The sequence below is a fragment of the Agelaius tricolor genome, unplaced genomic scaffold (genome assembly GCF_023055355.1).
Source record: "Agelaius tricolor isolate 1412-34295 unplaced genomic scaffold, bAgeTri1.0.p SCAF_8, whole genome shotgun sequence".
Lineage (NCBI taxonomy): Eukaryota > Metazoa > Chordata > Aves > Passeriformes > Icteridae > Agelaius > Agelaius tricolor.
Window position 1 is genome coordinate 11,897,679 of NW_027269268.1, and position 23,666 is coordinate 11,921,344.

Here is a 23,666-nt window from a genome sequence, read left to right on the forward strand (position 1 = left end):
CAGCTCTTCACTTCCACAGTAGCATTCTGTTGCAAACTGACTGGCCTCTTCAGGTTGTCTGGATAATGCCTTCAACCCCACTGCAAATCCATGCCTGTTTTTCTAAAACCTCACCTGTATTTTCTAGAGCAGTTCTTTTCACACTGATTTCTTGTTGGTAGAATTTACAAGAAAATATATTCACTATCTATTCAAATATATACATAACAATATGTTGAGGTCATTTATAATGTAACCAAAACTGAAGGACATTTGAGGATACCTGAAGGGTGATGGGTTTCTGTTTCTATCTTCTGATGAGTTGTTGCTCCCTGGAGTAAGAGCTGCTCTTAGCATTGGTTCACCATGGCTGATTAAAACCTTTCTGTCCGTTTGATTTCCATGCCCTACCAGCACTGAGTTCTCAGTGCTTGGTGAGAATCTGTTTTTGAATGGGGTTTTTTTGGAAGATATTTGCAGAAATATTGAGCAGTCCTGCATGCATTGAAAATCTGTTGAAGAATGCAGGGCAAGTGTCAAGCTTTTCCTGAAACCCACAGAGTTTTTCAGTTTTCTCAGGAAATGTGTCACAAATAATCTTTCTGAAAATTAGTTCTACTTTCTCAAAGAAGCAGCTGATTATATCCCTGTCCAGACTGTTTCATGCATAAAGAGTCTAAGTAGGTGAAAGGCAGGTTAGCTCTCTGCAGTGATTATCATGACTGCTTTTCAGCTTGCTGCTTAAAAAAAAAAAAAAACCCAAAATGCTTTAAAGGCTCTTATTTTATTGATATAGATTTGGGGGTTTTTTGGTTTTTTTTGTTCAACACAGATACTTTTTTCAGTATCTGAAGGTAATCTGCTATTTGCTATTTTACATGGTTTGCAGTAGAGCCAACACCAAGGCATTCAGACTTGATCCTTCTCCCCTTTTACCTTGAGAAGTTGATAACAACTTTTGCTATGGTTTGTAAAATTTTACCATGGTATTTGATAGTGAAAAGGCTTTGAAAGCAGCCAAGGAGATACTTCAAAAGCATATTTATTTATTTATTACTTAGAGTACAGTTGCAATTTGCAGTTGATTCTTCAAATATTTTGGAAACAGAACTGCAAAATGCTGGCGCTCTTGATGAAAGATGCATGGATAGCAATTTATTGCTGCTTTCTTAGGAAAAAATAATCTCCTGATGGGAGTTCATTAGAAAATAGTTTCCTTTTTGCATTTAAGCAGTGATTTATGTGTGCTTAATCATTATTTGATGATCTTACTGTATATAATTTTCCCCAATTCCTAATGCAAGTTCAAGGATTTATTTTCTGGAATTCTCTCTAACTCTTCTGCGTATTTCTGAGAATAAAGTAATCTAATATAACTGGAACATGTGAAAAAAAAGAGGCAAGTAATATGCAAATCTGTATTTGTAATGTGGTAAACTCTTCTGCAGTCATATGGAAGAGGAAGTTGGAAGATTTTATTTGTGGAAACTTAGGTGTCAATCTTAAGCTTTTATAATGACTCACTAACATAAGTGTTTACTTTAAAAAGCAGAACTGACTCCACAAGACTTTTTGAGATGTGCTGCTTTTTTACTTCAGAGTCTTTGTCCTTCGGGTCTATGACCATCTCTGAAAAATGAAGCTTGAGATGTAGATTCATACATAATGGACTATATATGCTACCACTGAAGAATTTTAATGGAATAGTTAGTCTTCGTTAGCCTTGCCATCCTTATACATTCTAGGATAGAGCTTATAAAGCCCAAATGACTTCTACCTGACCAATTTTTACTACACTTTAAGAAGGCTCTGCCTTGGCTTAAAATACATGATGTGCCATTTCTCTTTGGGAAACCATGTTCTTTTGCTTCTTCACTTCCTTTTAGAGAGTGTGTATGCATGAGATGATAATTCTATACAGTGTTCCCCTTCTGTGAGCTTGTTATATGCATTTTCATTTTTTAATCAAAGGTTCCATGAATTTCATCTAATGCAGGATGGCTTATTGCAGACTGAAAATATAGCAATGTGACCTTTTAGAGTGATGTTTTTAGTTACATTACCTGCGTAGTGAGGAAAGGGGACTTCCACCTTATATGAAATAGCGTTGAAGGATTTTTTAAAAAGTAACCAGAGAAGTGAAGTAAGTCATGCATCTTCAAGCTTGAGTAGCAGTCATCTTCCCCATTTTCTGTATATATTCAGAAAGAGAGATAAGATAAGCAGAAATAGAAACTACAGTCTTCTGAGGACAGGTAATTATTCCCAAGCAGTTCATGTAAGGTGGAATAGCTTTATGTAGCAAACAGGTCAAGCAGTTACCCAGGCACCAGACTTGTACTGGCTACTGGGGCTTAGATCCCCAGCACAGAAGTGACTGCATGTGTGTGTTTTATATGTTTGCTCTGAGATAAACAAAGAGGAAAGCTGGAACTTCAGCCAGAATATATCAGCCTTCTGTAAGCATAGCTGGTGACAAAGATGTGCTTTCAAACCTGGCTCTTTCCTGAGTTGAGGGAAGCAGAGAAGTAAAGTATGGAAGTCCTGGGGGATATACAGCCCTGAATCTTCTGCAGGAGATAGAGGTGTGAACTCCCTTACTTACAGTGGAATGTGGTTAATAATGGCATAAGGAATAATAATAGACTTAAAAAGGAGTGCTCCTGATATTTTCTCTGGTATTCTAGGACATTGTCAAAGAACTTGTAAAAGGTGCTGGAGATGTCTGCTCACTTTTATTCCTTCTCAGGAGTTTAAACTATGGAAGTTTACCAGCCACGACTGCAGCATCTTGGTACTTTGAATTACTTTCTGGACAGTAAAAACAGCTTTACCAGTGCTATAAATACATCTGCTGCAAAATTTATTGATATAAATCCCATGAAAGTGAAGGAGGGATGAGAAGAGAAATGTGAGTAGGGTAATGTTGGATGGAAATTTTACCTTATGCTTCAAGAAATCTTTTTTTGGTGTTCTATTTCTAAGACCAAAGAGGAAAATTATGTTATCTGTATATGGGGAAAAAAGAGGAAAAAAATTAGACAAGTGGAAATGCTTATGTATGAGTGCTAAGATGCTTTGCAAGGCTGATTTTTCTTCAACCTGTAAAAGGAACCATGAGGAGATGTTTGACTGGGATGACTAGAGGCAAAAAGGGTAATACTGAAAGAAAATCCTCTAAGATCCCAGAATCAGGGAAATACCTCTTGGTTGCCTTGTCAAGCCGATGAATAATACTTATTCTTTGTAAAATATTAAATGGTTTGGAGGTCTGAATTTTTTCCCTCAAGGGAAAGAAGTTGAATTTTGTTCATGAAAATGTGGATTGCTACCGACAATTTGATTTCAGAGTTGCTTAAGTTAATACAGAATTGCATTACATTTTTGTCTGGAACAGAGGATAGATAGGGAAGAGGAGATCTGGATGTGAATACTTGCTGTGGTCCCATTTCTTCGACTACTTTTACCCTTTATTAAGGGCCAGTTAGGTATACATGCTCTGTTGTTATACAACATGTACATAATTCTTAATCCCGGGCACTGCAGTTTTCCTCTTTCTCAGAAGTTTCGTCTTATGTTAGCTCCACTTTGTTATGAAGAGTAAATTATTGTACAGTGATGATCTAGCATGGAAAATTATGACCTCAGTAAAGTTGTACTTGCTTTTAAAAATGAAGGATTAGGGGTCCTGCCGCAGCTGAGATCTAATTCCTAGAAATGCCTTTTCCATTAACATTAAATACAGAATATTTAGATACCCTCTTGCTTGGAAAGAGGCCAACAAGACAGAGTTTTAAAAAAAAATCTTCTAAGAAAGAAGTTGTGTTTAGCACAGTCTGCTGGGAAATCCCTGTATCAGTGCTTAATTTTGCAGGGTTTTTACTAACCTCTGGTTAGGAATTTGAGTACCAGGAATTATGGGTGCAAAGGCATTTATATTAGGTAGAATTCTGGTGTAGTCTTTTGGAGTAATTTGACAAATTAATTACACATTTTCCCAGATAAAATGTGCCAAAACATACTCTAAGTATTCTGTAGTAATTGGTAATAATACAGTAGTAACTAATTTAAATGGTCCTCTGATAATTAAGTGATATGCTAATAATGAGATTCAAAACCTGTAGACAAATTTTTAAGCTTTATGTCTAGTCATGTGACAGACCTGTAGGCAAAGTCTATGTGAGCTAAGTTTCTTCATCTTTTTCCAAATCATAAAAGTACTTGATTAAGGCAGAAGTGACTGGAAAATCTAACTAAATATATCTGCTGAAGTATTTAAATGCCGAGGAAAGCAGAATTTAGATTCTAGGCTTGAATGTAACATGTCCTTTTGGTTTGTAAAATAATTTCCTAATTTGCTTTAATGTTCGTATTACAGTGACTGCTGGGGTTGTTTTCTCAAAGTTGCCAAGTAGATCATAAAATATATTTTTTCTTAAACTAGTGAGCTGGGCAAATTGCTGATACTGAAAGTCATTACAGGAAGAGTAGCAAGGTTATTCTTCTTTCCTGGGTTTCTCTGTCTGTTTATTACTTAGGTGCTTATCACCGGTGACAGAAAATAAGATGTGCATTTTTTACCGGTACTGTTCTGCTGACTAGAGGAAAACAAAACCTAGATCTTGATTCCCAGAAAGCTAGTAGATTGAATTATTTCAGATTATATTAATGTTTTATTAAAGACAGAATTTTTTTTAAATTATGGTGGGAATTTTCTTGTTCCCTTTTTACCCTTTTGTAAATGCAACTGACAGAACCAGAGGACACAGTCTTAAGCTGCAGCAAGGGAAATATGGGTTGGATATTAGGAAAAAGTTTTTTTTACTGAAAGAGTGATAAAATATGGAATGGTCTGCCTGGGGAGATGGTGGAGTCACCGTCCCTGGATGTGTTTAAAAGAAGACTGGATGTGGCACTTGGTGCCAGGGTTTAGTTTAGGTGTTGGGGCTGGGTTGGACTCGATGATCTTCAAGGTCTCTTCCAACCTAGTCATTCTGTGATAAATAATAAAATTTTCTCAAAATTATCTGTTTCCTACAACTGGCTGCTGTCAAAATGCTTCTCTCTGGCTGGCTCCTCACGAACTTAAATTGATCAGTAGAGATGATGAAGCAACCAGAACAAGTTTGATGCCTCCACAAGTGTCACTTCTGAGATCTTTTTATTCATGTTCAAGTCTCTAAATTGTATGTTCAAATTTCAATATGGTTAATGACACAATTTTTTCTTGTGGGTTTTTTCTGGGTGGGGGTTCTGTATAATTTAATCTTCTGTTTTCTTTTCCCACTTTCTGGTTTGCCTTTTTTTCCTGATTTAAAATAGGTCTTAAAATTTAAAAGAAAGCCTTTGCGTAAGTTAATCAACTTCGAGTCTCTTCAAGTTAGAATGATTCTGAAGGCATTAAACACATTTTCATTGCCTTAAGTTTAGAGCCACTTCAGTTTAAAAAACCATTAAAAATCCAAACCAAGAACACAAACCAAAACCAACAACCTCCCCTCTTCTTACTCTCTGTCCAAAAAAAAAAAAACCCAAAAAACTAAATCTCTTCTCCAATGAAATTTTGAATCAAGTTGGAGCTATAATAATAGCATACTTACTGTTATTTTAATATCAGTGTTCCAAGATTACATGTGTTAAGTGACAGAAATAAAGATAGGTACTTTGAATAATCAGGTTTTTATTAGATTCTTCTAATTTTGACAGGCAACTAATTATGGAGTGTCTGAACAAGTCACTCCACATCTGCTTAATATTACTTAATCTCTAAAATGGGAAAGTAATTATTCACTTGCATGTGGCTTTTTATAAGTTGTTCTTGACAGGTGGTAACTTAAACCAAACACATAGTTCTAGGTCTCATTTTAAAAAAAATCTAATGCCAGGGCTAGTTTCTCAAAAGTATTTGTGCTCTTGGGGAGATTAAAGTTTATTCCAGCTATGGACCTGGAGGCTGATGTTATAGAAGCCAATGGAAGGAACACCTTTTCTTCATTTTTCAGAGTCTGTCTTAAAATCAGAAACTTTGTCTTGTTTAAAAAAAAAAAGTACACACTTCTATAGCACCCTGGAAACTTCTCTTTAGCAGAGCTCAAGCTTTTAATTGACTTGCAGTGAGGCTTTGGGGAATGGAAATTCACATGCATTTCATAAGACAGTGAATTTTCAAAGAGCTTTGTATTTCTGAAGAATTGTAGTATTATTCAAACAATGGGTGAATTAAATTGCAGCAGAGAGTTGAAGAAATTTAAAGCAGGACTTTTTGGTCATATTCTAATGTGTCTCATGTGGGATGACATTAACCTTTTCTTACTCTCCACTTCTTATTTTGACTGTTTTAAAATGGAAACATCATTACAATAATTTATTGGGTGGAATTTTTGAAATGAAAATTTTGTCAGCTTGTCTGAGAGATATTTTCTGAGAATCTATTTTTTATACACACATGCAAATGATGAGTTGAGAAAGTAGAAAATATTCTCTCAGACTTGAATAAGAAGTACAAAGATATGGCACCATCTTCTATAGGAAGCGACAAAGAATTTAAGGATTCAACATCCTTGATCATGAAGGCACTTTGAGCCTATAGTCCTGAATATTTAAAGAGAGAATTTCAGAGTCACGTGGGCTGTCCTTTTGCTGAAAGGATAAAACTTAAAAAAAAAGTTCTCTTTAAGGGGAGTAACGCTAGTTCAGGAAAATCTGTACTGAGAAGGTAAGAGCCATGTTTTTAGAAATGGGGTATTTGTATCATTCTATGGCAAGTGGCTTTTTCTTGGGGCAATTTTGGATGTGGTTTTTGTGTTGAAATCGGAAACAGATTGCTTCCAGATTTGTTACTCTTTGTGAATTAAGAGTGAAAGAAGTTACATATGTTAATTTTCAGCAGTAATGTAAATGGCCTTCTACAAGACAGTCCTGTCCTGCCTTGAAAGAAAATGGACTAATTTGTTTGGTTGATCCCATTTCCATTCAAATACAGTGTTTGTTTGTAAATTTGCTGAATGTCTCTCCTCCAGGAGAATAGAAAAGCTGTTTATGAAAAGGATTATTTTCAGAGTCTGCCTTTACATATTCAATAGGGCTCATGAACCAGTTTCTCATTACTGTTTTCTTCCCCGTGTTATATAATTCTTAACCATGCCATTCATATCACTGCATATTGTATTGGATACATTTTTATAAGCAATATATTTCAAGGTCACCTGTCTGTACTTCTCTGAGTATCTCTGTGCATGCTCCATCATTGAGCATCTTCGAGGTTGGCTTGGAGGGGGGTTTGAACAATATGATCAGGTTAAAAGTGTCCTTGCCCATGGTCTTTAAAGATCTCTTCCAACCCAAACAATTCTGTGAGTCTGTGGAATGATGACTCAGTGCCTCTGTCTTATTTTTTTAGAGGCAATAGGAGGCTGAATTTATACATTGTGTGGTACTCAAGAAATCATCTCTTATTCCTGTAAATACCCTCCCAATGGCAATCTTGAGTGTCAACACCTGTATCTAAGTGTTGTAAGCCAGGTTTCTGTACTCCTTGAAATGATTAAACTGTTTGCAGCAAAAGGCTTGTGAAATAGGAAGGAAAAAACAGAAAAATGCCCTCCAGAAAAACCTCATGTGCCAATCTTTGCACTTTCATGCCTGTGTGTGTGTACACAGGCATATGTTTGTGTTCTAGCAACATCTCCAGCATATTGGGAATCTCATTCTTCCCCACTAAGTTCAGCTGCTACAGGAGTGAGGTGCTGCAGCTGCCTCATGTCATAAAGAAATGGTTTGGCAGCAGTTTTCTCTCCATCTATACCTAGCAGTCTGCATCATTTGATTAATTTAAGCATTAGCTTCTTTCAAAAATCACAAAGCAGAATTGTAGGTGCACACAGTTTGTGGTGATTGGGGTGGGGCTGTGTCCAGCCTCATCCCCAGTGGGCTGCAGCTGTGAGCAGCAGGTGAGCAGCATTGACAGCAAAGAGCCATGGAGTGCCCAGGGGCACTGACCCATCACCAAAGGGAGCAGTGGGCACACGGGTGCAATGCATGGACATGAGGGGTATAAAAGGCTGGGCTGAAGGACAAGAGGGACAGATACTTGCAGCCTTCTGCAGTGACATGGTGTTACTCTGTATGGGGAATTCTGGAATTGTGTGGTGATACTCGGTGTATTGTGGCCGTCTCAGCTGTGGCATGTGCTGCAACACAGAATTACACAGAGCAGCAAGTGTGAGAGTGGAAGACAGGTAATGACAAATGCTTAACTGTTTAGGAAGGTATTTTTTAGGATGCAGTCATCCATGTTGACAGTTTGTGAGGTGTTCTTCCATTAACAGGAAGGGCTAAGAAAAATGATGAAATAGTTCAGTGAATCAGTGTTTGCTCTGGTTCAAAACCAGCAATTAAATAAGCCTTGAAAATAAATTATAAGGTAGTTTTCTAAATATTCTTTTTTCAAGAATGGGGATATATTCAGTAAATTTATGATCATCACATTAACTTTCTATATGGGGTATTAATAATATGGCAAGTCTATCTACCAAACCAGATGCTTTTCACAGCTAGACCCTAACTTGATAGTTATGGATATGACAGAAAACATGAAAAGCTTCTCATTATTATCAGCTCATTTGTTGCATAATGAATGTGGAGATATTATCACTGTAGTTAATCACCATATCAAGTTTAGAGTGGAATAGTGCACGGAAGATATCTTAATTCTTATGCTATGAAAGGTATATTGTGTATAAAATTTATTTTATATATCATGATAATATTGTGCCCTGCTGCATTTACAAAAGTAGTTAGTGGTCTCCAATGCTCCAACAGGCGCTTGTGCAGCACTTTTCAGTATGCAGGAACTAATTCTTTGTGGCTCTGCAATTTATGCAATCAATTACTTAGCTCTTAAAAAGAAAAACTAAGTGTGTGTCAATCGTTATTTCTTTGATATAGTAGTTTTTATGCTCCTTTTCTACTTGAGGACCCCTTAAGTTAATGAGAATGTTGAGCAATTGAGAAGGGACTTGATTACTTACCTGGCGATTTTCTAGAATTGCCTCTTAAGATGCCACTGATCGTATGTTGCATAGGAAAAAATGCGTTAAAATAGATGGCTCATGGTGTGATTTTTGGGGCTGGCCTGTGCTAGGCTAGGAGCTGAACTTTGATCCTTGTGGGTCCCCTCTAATTCATTATATCCTATGAAGTGCATTTCTTGGTAGGACCACAATGTTTTGCCTTCCTTTCCCTCTGTATTCCTCTTTTTTGTACTTGGTAGCCAACAATAACACATCAGAAAAAGGAACTGGCAAATGACAGCTGTTTTTTAAATGAGATTAACAAGATTCAGCAGATGATTTTGACAAATTGTACCATTTGCTACATTAAATATAAGTGTAAAATGATGGTTTAGAACTTGAGAACAATTACAAATATCTGTCAGGATGAGCTTAAAATAATTCAATGGTGATTGGAAGGAGTTCGTGCTTGTGCGTATGTGCCTGACAGACAGTGTAAATAAGGAGGATAAGATCTTAGAGTCTGTTCTTTCCAAATGTGAACAAAATTCCCAATGACACTGATGTGTATCGACAATGTTGTTGTAGAATTAAACAGGAAAAAAAAAATCCCATGTGCATTCTGGTATTGCAGTAATTTTCAATATTTCCTGAGCTCCACAGGTCTGTAGCACCTATTGTATGCAGATGAACTGACCCCAGACCACCTTCAATCATGTTAAAATTAAATTAAGGAGATGCAAAGACAATTGATTCTATACTTCAGATTTGTGTCCCACCTTACCTAGAAGTATCACCTTATAATTTATAGGTTTGACATACAATACTTGAAGCATTGGGTCTCACTGCATGTAAATATGCTCAGAAATGCTTAAAAAGTGGAGTCTTCATTTAATTTGTCAACCACTCTTCCAAAGCTTGGTTGGTATACTCCAGAGATAACAAAAAGGAGGTGTAATACAGGGCATACCCTCCTGAAGTCAAATAACTTAAAACAAATAACAGTTTTCAAAGCCAAGCAGAACAGTCTCAGTTGTTTTACTTGAGATAGGGACATGAAAAAACAGCCATGTTCTGGCAGAAGAATGGAGAGACTTTTTTGTTATTTAGATGATAGCTGCACTTTTCTGACTTTGTGTGTATTTCAAGCAGACTTTGCCTCTAGCAATTTGCCAGATTGAGACACCTGTAAAATTTCTCATTCAACTCTGTTGCAAATATTTCAAGTTAGAAAATGAAAACAATAAAGCGAAGGAGTTGCTTTATCACGTCGGTGGTATTCCAGTCATATCGCTGATCTGAGAATGGGTAAAGTGCTTATAAAAGGAGCATAAATGGACTGTGTGGGTTTTTTTCCACATATTCTGATTAGGTGTGGGTCTTGTATCTAATAATTTTGCTGCTGGCTTTTTTTTTTCCCATTTCCACATGAAAAATGGAAACAGCTGTTGTTATTGAAGGAGCTCTTTCTGGAGGTAGCAGGGATCTCTATGCAGGCATATGTAGTGTGTGGTCCCTCAGGGAAACAGGCATTGCTAGTGGTCTGGGAAAATATCCACTCTTCTCTATCAGAAACAGAGCTTTATAAAAGTCTATTAAAAAAAATGACAGTAGGCCTGATGGTTTTCTTAGTTCATCACTCTTGTGTCAGTGGTAATCAAGTAACTGTTTGGGAAGTTGTTCTGGTCTCATCTGTGCTGCAAGAAGTAGCAAGTAGAACTTCCATGTGTATGTGTAGATTTAGTGTTGGCAAACACATTCTCTTAATGTGATTGTTTTCATTTGCTTTTACATGTCTGCTGATAAATAGTGGAAAGTATTTGCTAATGTATTGTTCCTTGTCTTTATTGTGCTTGTTAAAATAATAGATATGTAAAGTAGAAAGACAAATCTTACCTTTACAGTTTGGTGGGCATGGAGACATTATGTTCTTTGCAGAAGGAGATAGCGCAGGTGCTTTTCAGCCTACCCTGCTGTCTCTTTTAACATCATCATGGGAGCTGTGAAAGTCTTGAAAAATTAAAATGAACAAACAAGTAGTGTTTTCAAAAATTTCAGCTTGACCTAGATGCACGCTGGTGCTGAGATCCCAGTGGTGCAGGGCAGGGGGGGCTCTGGGGAGCAAACACACGAGGCTGGTGGTTCCAGATGCAGGGGATTGGCTGTGTCCTGAGCTGGAGCCCCACGCTGGCCCCAGGTGAGGCAGCCTGGTCCCCACAGGGCTCGGTGCCCCAGCTCTGTGTTGCTGCAGCCTGACGTGCCAGGTGGCTCAGGACACATCTGCTGGCAGCTCCCTCCTGATACAGGAGGTGCAGGAGCTCAGCTGCCTTTGTGCTGCAATGACAAAATGAAGCTTGCTGTGCTGTTTCTAAAACTTAATCAACTTAGAAGACAAAGGCAGAGCGTGCTGTTTTCCCTTCATTGACAAAAATCAAGGTGTGATCGCACGTACTCGGCTGCCTGTTGGTCAATAGAGAAGCTTAGCAGCAGCTCTAAATGTGTCACAATGAAATTTAGGGTCCAATTGTATGAGTGTGTCCTGAATAACACGGGAGCTGCATGCACAAGGCAAGGTCTCTGTGTGTGACTTCCTAAATTCCTACATTACTGCAGCCCCTCTGCAGAACTCCTGCAGTTCGTCTTGTTGTTGACAATTATACCATTATAATTGGCCTACTAAAGCTGCATGCATATATTCTGTAAATTAGACATGATAGAATGCAATATACCCAGGCATTTGCCACTATAGTTAAAAAATGATTGAATTTGATACAAATTTTGCCAACCAGACATTCACATGACCTAGAAATAACATGAGATTTGGTTCTGCAGTGTGTCTGAGGATCTCAAATACCAGCTTTAGGCCTCTAGAAATTAATGTTGCCTAACCTTATTTGATATTGGAGAGCTGGATCTGTGGAAATGAGCTCATAGATCTGAAGGACATTTCAGATGAGCTTTGCCATGAAAAGTCAAAACTCTCAGCTTCCAGTTCTGAACATTAATAGCATGGCCATCCTTCTCCCAGCAGCAGTGTTAACTTTCTCATTCAGAGTAATAATTCAATAGCAGCAGTTGAGAAAATGCAGTGGAATTGGATTCAGACACTGGAAAAAATTGGCACTATCAGTGGCACAAAGAATTGTCAAAGAATCAGGAGCTGCTGAGAACCTGAGATAGTTGCTCAAAAAGTTTCCATGTAGACATTACCATTTTCTTCCTTTTCTCTCCAAAAATTCCTGGAATAATCTAGTAAATTACTGGGTAAAGCATATATGCCTTTTATTGGTGAGGGCAGTGTGTGCAATGTTAGAAGGTGAAAATCAAATGTGTTGAAACTGAACTGTGACCTCAATTCACAATGGCATTTAATCCATGTGCTCTTTGAAATAAGGTACTTAATTTTCTGAGACTAATATGGGGCACTGAAAACCAGAAATGTCATACTTTCATATGTAATATAATTTTAGCACTCAAGAACACTTCAAGCACTGGACTTTGTCCTTTCTTAGTTGATAGACAAACAATGGTTTAAATCTCTTCTCACTTCATCCTTGAAATCATGACACATTTCTCTCACATTTTTGTTTTCTGGACTGATTCCCCAAGACTGCTCAAATTACTCTAGAAATAGCTGATAATATCTAATTTGGATTATATTTTTTTTGGTGTTTATGGGTCAGCAGGACAAGGGATCTTTGAAAAACCATTCTAATGATGTTATCAGCATCTGAACTTATTGTGAGTTGTTCTATATTAAGCTAAAATGATGAATTTCTGGTGGCATGGCTGAATGCAAATGGGATAGTTAAACCACACAACATAGTTTATGTGCTGAGGATTTTTAAAAACCAGGGAAGAATGTTTGTGCTGTCCTCATCCAGATTCTGGAATAGAGCTGGAAGTAATGACATGCTAATGAAATAGGAGGGGGAAACTGGTGCACAGTGGTTGCTGTGTCAGCAATGTCAGCTCCCGATGCAATCCTGGGAATGCTCCTTGAGCAGTTAGAAATGACACGTTCAGTGTGAGGCCTCTTCCAGCTGAGATGAGCAGTGGGGTGGAAGAGAAATGAACAACATTACTTTTGTGTAGTTTGGAAGACTTTCTCCCTTTGTAAATAGTGTTGTTGCATCATTTTTCTAGACTGAGTGCCTTACAGTATCTATAGAAATAATTTTCTTTTCCTCCTCAGTTTTTATTACTTTCTGTAACAATTTTTCTTATGGCCAAAAGGGTTCATGTACTCCAAGTAAGTTTGTGGTCATCCCAGTTCTCTCATTTCCAGCACTAGATGGAGAAATGAACGCATATAGGTCTCATAGGGAAGTAATTTTAAAGTCTGGTACCCTTTATTTGTTCATTTGTGTTGCTTGACTTGGTTTAATGACAATATTGTGAAGAATACACATAAAAACTTCAGGCGTTGGCAAGAAAATATCATATCTCATACATAAGGTTTAAGTTAACCTTAAAGTTAACCTGAAGTTAAGGATTGCATATTGAACTAGAGGTAAAAATTTTGATATACCTCTTTCACATCAGAAAGATCAATCCTGTAAACTAGGAGATAATTCCTGAAATGACAGTGAAAGGATAATATTCCAGCAGCATTAGCACTGTCCAAACAATCCCTTCTGTCTTTTCATTGAAATGGCTTTTCTTTTAAAAAACAAGCAAAAGTAATATCTCTTCCACCCCGTCTGTAATATAGACAGAGATATAGACGCATGAAAAACAGCTGAAACAGGGACATAAAATTACGTATATATCTGAAAATAGTAACAATTTTAAAATTATTCAGGCTTGACTTTGTTTTGTTTTTAGGTTTTCAATTTTATATAACAACTGAAATTAAATTTTGAGAATCAATTAAGTAATACAATTTCTCTTATTGCTATTTGAAAGTGTAATGCACGTGCTGCTGTGCACTGCCATCTCCTGAAAGGAACACTGCAATCTTTGTTATATCTTAAAAAGCTTTCTGTGTAGAGAAGTTAGATACTCTAATGAATAAGGCTTGAGTTTCTAAAGGAAAATAATTGAATTCCTGCTTGGATGCTCAGACACGAACCATGTTGAGAATTTATTTTGCAGTTCACTTAGATATGTGTTTTACTTATGGAAATACTCCTACACTAGAACATGTGTGATGTTGCTTCTGTGAGGTACTTTCTTTAAAATGTCAGATACAGTATTGGTTATAGGAGAAATTGTGAAATTTGTGTCTGAAATATGGAGCCGTAAAAACATAAGCGGTGGTCAGAGCAAAAGTGGAGGTGTTGTACTCTGGTGAGAAAGAGCAGCGTTAGTGGAAAAACATGGGGTTAGATCTAGCCCAGTCCCTTACATGTTTGGGTGCTGCCAGAGGTATGATTTCTTGCAGGCTGAGAAACTGGAAAAAAGCATAGGAGTTTATTAGGAATACCTGTGTGTGAAAGAAGGACAAGATTGTAAAGAAGGTTCATCTGTTGAGAACCTCGATGGATTCACCAGTCCAGGATTATTTTGGCAGCAGCCCTCAGTTGCCCAGTGAAAGGGCAAAGGTGCCGAAGGGACTTTTTATGATGATATATAGAAAAGAAACCTACTTACCTGGAACTTTGATGTATCTCTACCCAATAAATGACCTGGGTTATTTTGAGGACCAAGCCTGGCTTAAGGTGGTATTGCCCATCTGTTGAATAAGAAGCTGTACTCCGTAGTCTTGGCTGGAAGATCTTTGTTTTGCCATGTTGTTCTGCAACACAGTCAATAGCTGCCCTGTGTGTGCATGAAATCTATGTTCACTTTACAGTATAAAATTTGTGGCAGAGTTACTCTACAGGGATAGTATTTGACTAATTATTATAATTATTTTCTAATTCTTTTCCCCCCCTTAATTTACCCTTGTTACTAAGTAGCCACATAGAATCATTCCTTCAAGTATTTGCAGGGCTGTGTCATTATTATCAGGATAGGTGTAATCCCCAATTGAAGCCTGTGTGGGTTTGGTTTCAGTTCCATGAGGCAAGAAACATGTTTTAAGATGTGTCTTGGACAGTTTTTTGTCCCCTTAAATGCTGCATATATCCACAAATAGCTGTTTTGTGGAGAAGACAGGGTTTGTCACATCTTGCATACCGAGCGTGTTCTTGGCCGTGCACTGCTTTGCTTTATGGAGCTAAATAAAACAAGGGAAAATGGAATGGGGGCAAGGGGAAAAACGAATGTTTTCAACTGAGATTTGCACAGAGATGACAGGTGAATGAGGTGGAGAGGTAAAGAACAGCTGTTCCAGATGGTAGGAGCTTCAGGAGGGAAAATGCTGGAGTCAAAGCGGTCAAACTGTAGGAAGAGATGATGCTCATGAAGGATGAGTGGTGCTGGCAGTGAGATGAGTGTCAGAGGTCAGTGGGAAAAACACAGCAAACACTGTGTATGAAGTTGATTTGTCTTAAAGTAGCCATTTCCTCTAAATGAATAGTTTTCAGTTCTTTCCAGCTCTGATTGTGGGTGCTTACCTGCAGCCTTCAGTGCTCAGCATTTTCTGTTGTCTTTGTTCGCCTTGACACATTTACTGCCTTAGCTGAGTTCTGTACTGACAACAGACACTCAAGAATAAATAAATACAGTTTTCAAAAGTCTGGTTTTAAAGCAGACCTTCTGTCTCTCTAATCTACTGCCTGAGATTGAAAGCTTTAAAGGTGCTTGAAAATCTAATAGCCTTGATTTTAAGGTTTCAAACAATCTAGCGTTTTTCATAGGACTTTTTGAGTCATCTCTGGGTAAATAGTTAATACAAAAAGCAAGTGTAAAACGATAGTAGATGGGTGATGCAAAAAGTGATGCTATAGTTGAAAAAAATAAAAAAAACCTTGAAAACTCTGGATTAGTTTTAGAATTAGTTTTCAATGCACCTGAAGAATTGGCTAAATGAGAGTTGGGCACTCATTCTGCCAGCTCCTCTTGCATTTGTTTCCCTGTTTGTAATGTTCTGCTTAAATGTTTTGAAGAAATAGGTAGAAGATTCACTTTCTGTGAGATTTATATAGGCAGTACTTATTTTAATTAACCATTTAAATGTAAATTTAACTTATTGACTTCAAGAGTCTGACTATTAGCTGGAATTGTTGTTTTGCAAATCCTAGAGGTATTACACTTGAAATAATTTATATTGGCTCCTGACCTGTCTATTGATTGTAGGTGTCAATTCTACCTCGTTTTCCCAGTGCTGCTACCTTTTTGGGCTTATTCTCACTTTGTTTGAACTTTCTATTTTTTGATTGTCAGTAGACATGATGTTAAATGTAGATCCTACCCACTGTAGTCATCCAATATATTAAATGGCACCTTTGGAAAAAACTCAATTCTCATTTCATAGCCATGTTCTTATGCAGGTCATTTGCTTTGTGCCTAACTAGTTTCCCCCAATATTTCTAGCTGGCATCAATGCTTTCCTTCAATATACTTCTTAAATTATGTCAGAATATAAAAATTCTCTATATTGTGAAACAACTTCTGGGCTCTGTATAGAGAGAACCTTGTTTTAAGGATGAGGAAGAGATGATGTTCTAGCAAAGAAAAGTCTTAAGTGCTTATGATTAATGCTTTTGGATACTGGAGATGAAAGGTGCAATGTGATTTTTTGTTCTTGTTCTTTCTTTCCTCCACAGGGGCAATTTTTGATGAATCTGCCAAAAAAGATGAGGAAGTTTTTCGAATGGCAGTAGCTGATCTCAACCAGAATGATGAAATCTTACAGACAGAGAAAATCACATGTTCAGTGACATTTGTGGATGGCAACAATCCTTTCCAGGCAGTTCAAGAAGGTAGGACACTAAAAAGATTTCCTATTGTTGTTTCTGCTGTGACATGCAAAATATTACCTTGACAGTCTGCTGTCTTTATGGGAATTTGTCATTTTTGTTGGCTTCTTTTATTCAAAATATCAAATAGTATCTTTAATTTTGGTTTTAGTTGCTTTGGTTTCTGTTGGTCCTAGTGACTTATAGCTATAAATTCAGCTTTTATCCATTTTCTATGTATAGGCTGTTGAAATGTGATAAAGAGGTCAGACACACTTTGCCTACTTCTTTCCCCTTTTCCAGGCTGTTTGGAAGTTACTGCCAAAATGATGACTACTTCCTACTAATTTTTGGTTTAATTTTGGGCAACTAATGGCAATTTGTTGGAAAATAAAGGTTGTTGCATGGATAACCTTTTCAGCCCACCCACTTGAGAAGGTTACCTGTTTTAAAGAGGGGATTAGAGATAACCTGAAGATTCAAAAAGTTGCCTGTGCCCAATACATGATGCTGTTCTCAGCCTGTCCTTTGTGTCATGCCACAATTACTGGACAAGGGATGACGACATTGCTTTGGGCTCCTGTGATAGTGGCAGGATGATAAGAGAAAATAGTGTTTGGAATCCCTCTGAGCTGGATTAGTAAATCACTGGTGTGACTGAGCAGTTCTCCGGAAAGACCGCTGGGACAAGTCTTGAGAAATATGGATTCAAATTTGGGGTTTAAGCATTTATTTCTTTGCTGTTCTGGAACAGTGACTTCTGCCTGAGATGCCAAAGTTATTTATTTCAGTTATATTACTAAACTTTTCTTAACAAAAAACCTAAATTTCGCTGATTTTCTAGCTCTGTATAGATGCTTGAGAATTAAGGGAAATATGCAGTTAGTTGTTCCAATATTTGTGGAACAAGGTTTGGTTTCAATGTATTATTGACAAGGCAATGCTAAGGAAAATTCTTAGTTTGGTTTTTTTTTTTACCAATGACATTCTTAATTTTTGAGAATTTAGTGATTTAGTAATTTTTTGTCAAATTTTGCAAGTAGATAGATCTGTGTAATGAGAAGCATTGCAGTCTTTGCTTGCTATGGCTGAAGCAGTGAAAGACATGATTTTGAGAGTATTCCAATTAGAATCAATTTCATCTCTTTCAATCTGAAAAGGCTAATATGGAAACTGGAAGTACTTGATGCTTGTAGAATTCAGAGGGGAAAATGACTAAGTGAACTCTCTTTTTAAGATGCCTTCTACATTGTTGGTATGTGAGTGCTTTTTTTTTAATCCAGGATGGCGAATGCTAGGTGATGCTCTGCTTAGCATTAATTAACTCTGAAACTTAGCTATTTATTTCCTGTATCATTGTGGTGGAGTAGTTGCCAACTATTTCACAAAATTATGTTTTAAGTACCTTATTTGTGACTTAGAGAAACTAGGAAGGCCTAGTAAAGTACAACTATCGAAGGAGTTAATGATCCAATATTTCATTATTCAATTATTATTTTATGCAAAAGTTGTGTTTGTTGTTGAAAGTATAGTCAACATTTGAAATGCTTATGGAGCAGATTTGACATAAATTTCATTACCATCTGGTGGGTGAGTGAAAGGTCTTTTGTGATATTAATGAGTTCAATATTTTCCAGTAAAAACTATTTCTTGTAAATGCATGGTCAAATACAGCTGCATGCCTAGCAGATATCATATTCCTTATTTTTTAAGAGCCCTGTATTTTGTTTGGAATAATCCAAGTAAAGAACAAAGGTTTTAATCTTTTGCATGTATGTATTGATGACATTTTGCTTGTTAAAATATTATGCCAGAGTCAATGTGTTTTGTTTTAACTGAACACAGGCAGCAGCTCCAGTGTAATAATTTGATTACTTTGCACCAGTTTCTTGCCTTTCTCCTTTTCTCTGTAACTCTGTATCACTCATCCCTTGCTCCTAATTGTATTTTTTATAAGTGTTAGTAGCAGGGAAGGGGACCACTCTAACTTTTGCCACATATTGGTAGAAGTGGCATATTGACATGGTTTATAACTGGGACAAATGCTTAGCAGAAATGCACTGTGGTAAACACCAGGAAAAATGTTCATTTAAACAATCAGGCCATTCTGGTCTTTTACTTATAAAAGAAATGCTAGAACAAGACTAAACATCTATATTTTTCAGTGTGTAACATTCAGTATTCTCAAACTTGCCTTGTTCATGCAAGCATGTCTCTTTCCTTGGAATCATAACACCACTGAGTCTGAGGTCTGTGGCCTCTCCTATCAAGCACAGCCTAAATGTTCAAAAAATATACTATTCATTTAATTTACGATTTGCTTGTTTTAATTATTTTTATATAAACTGCTTGACATTTGCTTTGTTTTAGGCTGCAATATCTGGAGTTTTTTAAAGTTTTGAGATTTTTCTCATTGTATAAACTACAAAAGAGCCTTTAAAATTCTCAACTTTTAATGCTTGGTAAATTGCTTATTTAAAGCATTAGGTTAATAATAATAGCTTAAAATTGGTCTAAAATTGGTCTAAATTTATCTTTAAACTGCCCTTTTCAGTGAACAGAGAAGGATAAAGAATTTGCCTAGGACCGTGAATTTGAGAAATCCAACAAGTCGTGACCAAAGATGTCATGAAACAAGACATTAGGCACAGAGTTATTTTCGTAATGATGCAGTAATGGACAACCTGCATAAAATCTTTTATTTCACTTTATTATTGAGATTGGCAAGTAACTCCCAAACAAGGTAAATAGAAATACTCAGACACTTCATAATGATTTTGGGATGTAAAGATAAATAATTTGAGAGGATTGCCAGCTGTGCAGTACTTTGTTCTTCCTTCTGAATCTGTTTTTATAAATTATTACAGTGCCCTTAAATGTCTTCCACTTGTACCTTAGGGCATCTCTTCAACAGCTCTGATTGGGGGGATGATACTATAGCAAAGCTGAGTGGTTTTATCCTAGAAGACCTGTGAATGACATGCCCCCTAATATCACTGGAAGTGCCCTCAGGGATCATTTATAGGCATGTTCTAGTGCACAGAAACACGAGGTGAAGTTCTTTAAGTTAGGAAAATTAGTCTTTCCTTTTGTTGGCCACAGAAAGGGCCAGCAGCAGCTGTGGTTCATCCCATACCCTTGTGGAAGCTGCAGCCCAGTTGCTGAGATTGGTCACAGTAACAGCTGTGGAAGTGTCCAACATGGCAGGTTCCTTCCTCTCTTTCGTCAATACAAAATGTTTCACAATATTTATAGTACTCTTCTGTGTGGTGTCTTAAAATAATTGTGTGCTGGTGTGATTGAGAGAGGGAGAATATTGTGATTTGGCTTTTTTATGCTGTGCCCATGTCGGGTACCACAAAGAAAAAGCAGAAACTTAAGTTTTCTTTGAATATAGACATTAAAAGAAGTAGGGATAGTCAGGTATTGTATGGCAGCTAGGCAGTGATTTGGCACTATGAAACAAGGAATTATGATCCAGATCCATACTGGTGCTAATAATATATATTAGTATGATCTTTACTTCCTTTCCTGTGAGACTCCAATTTACAGCAGTATTTAAATAGGGGTGGGACAGGCCTTCAAAAGGGTTTGAGTTCTACATATACTTAAACTGTAGGGTTTTTTTTTCATATGAAAAACATTCTTTATTTCTTTTCAGTGAACACTTTTTTCTTTCACTGGGAAATTTGGTTGAAATGAATACAACACTTATTTTCTCGTTTGTCAGAAAATCACTCTATTCTCTTATCTTTCTCTTAATTTTATTAGGCTGGTGCTTACTTCAATACACTAATAATTAAAGCTTTAATTTTATGGTTCAGAGCCTGCTGTTTGCTCCAGTCCTTAATTTGTCATTAGTAGTACAACCATATAGTAGCAGAATGGCTGATGGAAAAGGTGTGATGGCCTTTGCATTTCTGTGGCAGGGGAAGGGAAGGGGGTGGCTTTGGTAGCTTGGACCAGATGTAATGCTTTGGCTTCTGCTGACACATGTCCTTGAGCAGCACATTTCCTCAGCCTCTGTGCTGCCATTTCCACTTGCACACCAAGAGTTACGGAGCAAACTCTGCATGAGTTTGCAGTGCTTGAGGCATCCAGAGCATCTGGAAAGTAGCCAGAGCCTGGCCAAAGATGTGTGTTGTCCTTGGAGGTCCATTGGCCATGTTTTAACCTCATGGCAAACATTTTCTTTTCATGTAGTGCTAGTGGGTTTTTTTCATCTTACTCCTTTCTCCTAACTCTTTTTTAATCTTCTTTTGACGATATCATGTTTTACTTATCTTGAATGATAATTCTGTAATAATCCAATGTTCTATAAGTTACCTATAACACGTGACAAATAGGTTTGACTGAAGCCGTTTGAAATTAACTTTAACACATTTTCCTATTGCAATCACATACGTGTGAGGCTTATTTTTCTTTTTTTTTCCCTAACCCAACCTTTTTGTCATTCAGGGTAGTCACCAGAGTATGCTTACAGACACCAACTCAAGCCTTCGTAATGGCTTTTGAAAGCTTATTGTGATCAGTGAAGTAAATAAGGCAGTGAGTCATAACTAAATGGGATTCAGCTGTAGAGCAACAGAGGTTTGTAGGGCAGCAATATGTATGAAGGTCACATGCAGGATTTTATTCAAGCAAAGTTTTATGGTCAGAAATTACAACCTGATGGATACATCTGCTTTGGCCTTTGGGACTAGATGAGTGTAATAAGATTGTCCTTTCCCATTTCTCTGATCACTGTAGAAATCTGTTTAAATCCACAGATTTCATGGACTGCTAAACTTTCTTTCACTTTGTGTCACTTATTTTTTGATATTTCTCAGCCTTCCTTGTGCTGTTTATTAACCAGTACATGTTTGGTTTGAGATTAAACCTTTACAGGGTTGAGCTTCTTCACTGCCCCTCCATTTCATTTCCGATATGCTTTTTTATTTCCTGATAGCATGGATTTTGATGTGAAAAGATATGCTGAGGAGGAAGAAAACATCAAGTAGGATCTGAGCTATAAAAACTCACGGAAGAAGAGGAGGAGAAGCATTTTAATAATGATATAGAACTCCTTTGTAAAATCAGAAACTGTTGGAAGTGTTGGCAATTGCAAATTGCTTCTATCATGAGCACTCCAGATAATATGATAGGAGATTTTTTGAATTACCTGTCCTCTGTGCTTTCTCATAATGTACCAGCAGTTGCAGCACTTCTCTTTGTTTAAAAGGTGTTGGGTCAGGAGCCTACTCCCTTACACAGGCTTTATTCTCATTTAAGTCTTCCTAACCCCACGAAATCAGATCTGCAATCTGCATAAATGTACCATGGCAGTCCAAGTGCTGACAGCTTAAGAAAAAAGATCTTGATACACTGGTTATAACATCCTGACAGTTGGGAAGGCAGTGGTTGCATAGGAAAATACTAGGGAGGAGTGACCACTGATGGAAGTAGAAAAGGGACATGTAGTAGAGGTTTTGTTTAGGATGAGTAGGATGCACATTTAACACATTTTCAGCAATGATTTCCAAGATCTTGTGACCTTCCTTTGCCTGGAAGTAATCTACTCAGAACATACTGGAGGCTGTAAAAAGGAGGTCAGATTTATTCTCAAAAAGGACTCAGAGTGGTACAGCTGATGCAGTAATTGCAAGAGTTCCATCACTCTCCAGCGTCTGGGTTTTGAGCCCCAATGTTTTCTAGTTCCAAATTGTTTCTGTAATAATGTTTTCTTCTATTATAAGGCAGCTTCCATTATCTTTGTTTCCAGTTTGAAAGCAAACTCTGGCAGCTGCAGACTGTACTAGACTTTCAGATGCTAGAAGATTAAAATCATTTCTGCTCACCTCAAAAAATGCCCCCAAATCCACATAAAAAAAAAAGAGAAATGAAAAAAACTCAGCCTGTCAGGAATGGCTTTTTTCAGGCTAGTTTTAACCAAGTGAGAAATTAAGCTATAGATATTATGGTGATTGAAGAGCCTTCTCTGCACTAGGCTTTCCAAATTGCTGAGCCAAAGAGGGGAGGCAAGAGTCTTACTCAAGGCTAGGGCAAGATCTGGCATCCTTTAGGTGTTGTTATCCACTTTGTCTCCCAGAGCACCTAATCCCTGCTGGATGCACACTTTAGGAATGCTGCATGTTTGTTGTGGTTTAAGGAAAGAAAGCTAGTGTTTCTATGGAAACCACTTTTCTTCAGGTGGCCAGGAGACCTGGTAACATCCCCCGTTACACTTGGCTGCATTGCAGCATTCAAATGCAGCGCTGTGACTGAAGGTGTTGGTGTGAGCTGTTTGTGAAGCACCGAGGACTTTGGGCTTCAGAGTTTGCATTACCCACCATTACCTCTCTGGAGTGTTCCCCTGCCCACCTTCCCCAGCTTTCTCATGACTTGAAAACAGCAGGAGTGATTTTCCTAACGCTGATGCCATTTGCCATTTTCAGTTGCCAGAGTTTGGCTTGACTTAATTTTTATGGCAGATTTTGACATTTTTTTATCAGAGCTTCCACTTTCAAGTGACAGGCAGGAATTTTAATAGGCTTGAAAGAATTTCTTTCCCAGGCTGTTGCTTGAAAAGCATGTGACTGTGAGACTATTAACCTCTAACCCTTTTTAAAAAGGTGGATCAAATAAATTAATAAATACCCCCTCGACAAGTGTGATGCTTTTTGATGGCAAGGTGCAGAGCGAATTTATCACATTACTGTAGGAAAAGCTGGACAGGCTGCTTTTCTGCAGTACTTACACTTTAAATCTAGATTGGATCATTTCTGATTTTGCAATAGACATGTTTCCACTTGCAGTTCACAAGTGCCCAATATGTGTTTTCATACATTAAGCACGGAGCTTCAGTCTGCTGTGTTAATGTACTTTGACACACTGCTGGGGTTTACTTTTT

At 37.4% G+C, this 23,666-nt stretch overlaps 1 protein-coding gene across 7 annotated transcripts in view; it reads left to right on the forward strand.

Annotated features, from left to right (window-relative positions):
• The window catches only part of GRID2 (glutamate ionotropic receptor delta type subunit 2), a 681,787-nt gene that overhangs the window by 121,814 nt on the left and 536,307 nt on the right, over positions 1–23,666 (forward strand). For all 7 annotated transcript variants that reach the window (XR_011679913.1, XR_011679915.1, XR_011679917.1 and 4 more), the window contains exon 2: positions 16,646–16,801. Coding sequence is in view for 2 of the 7 variants with exons in the window: in XM_071431643.1 (XP_071287744.1) it covers positions 16,646–16,801 (156 nt within the window). In the remaining 5 variants the exon portion in view is untranslated. The remainder of the gene's footprint in view (positions 1–16,645; positions 16,802–23,666) is intronic.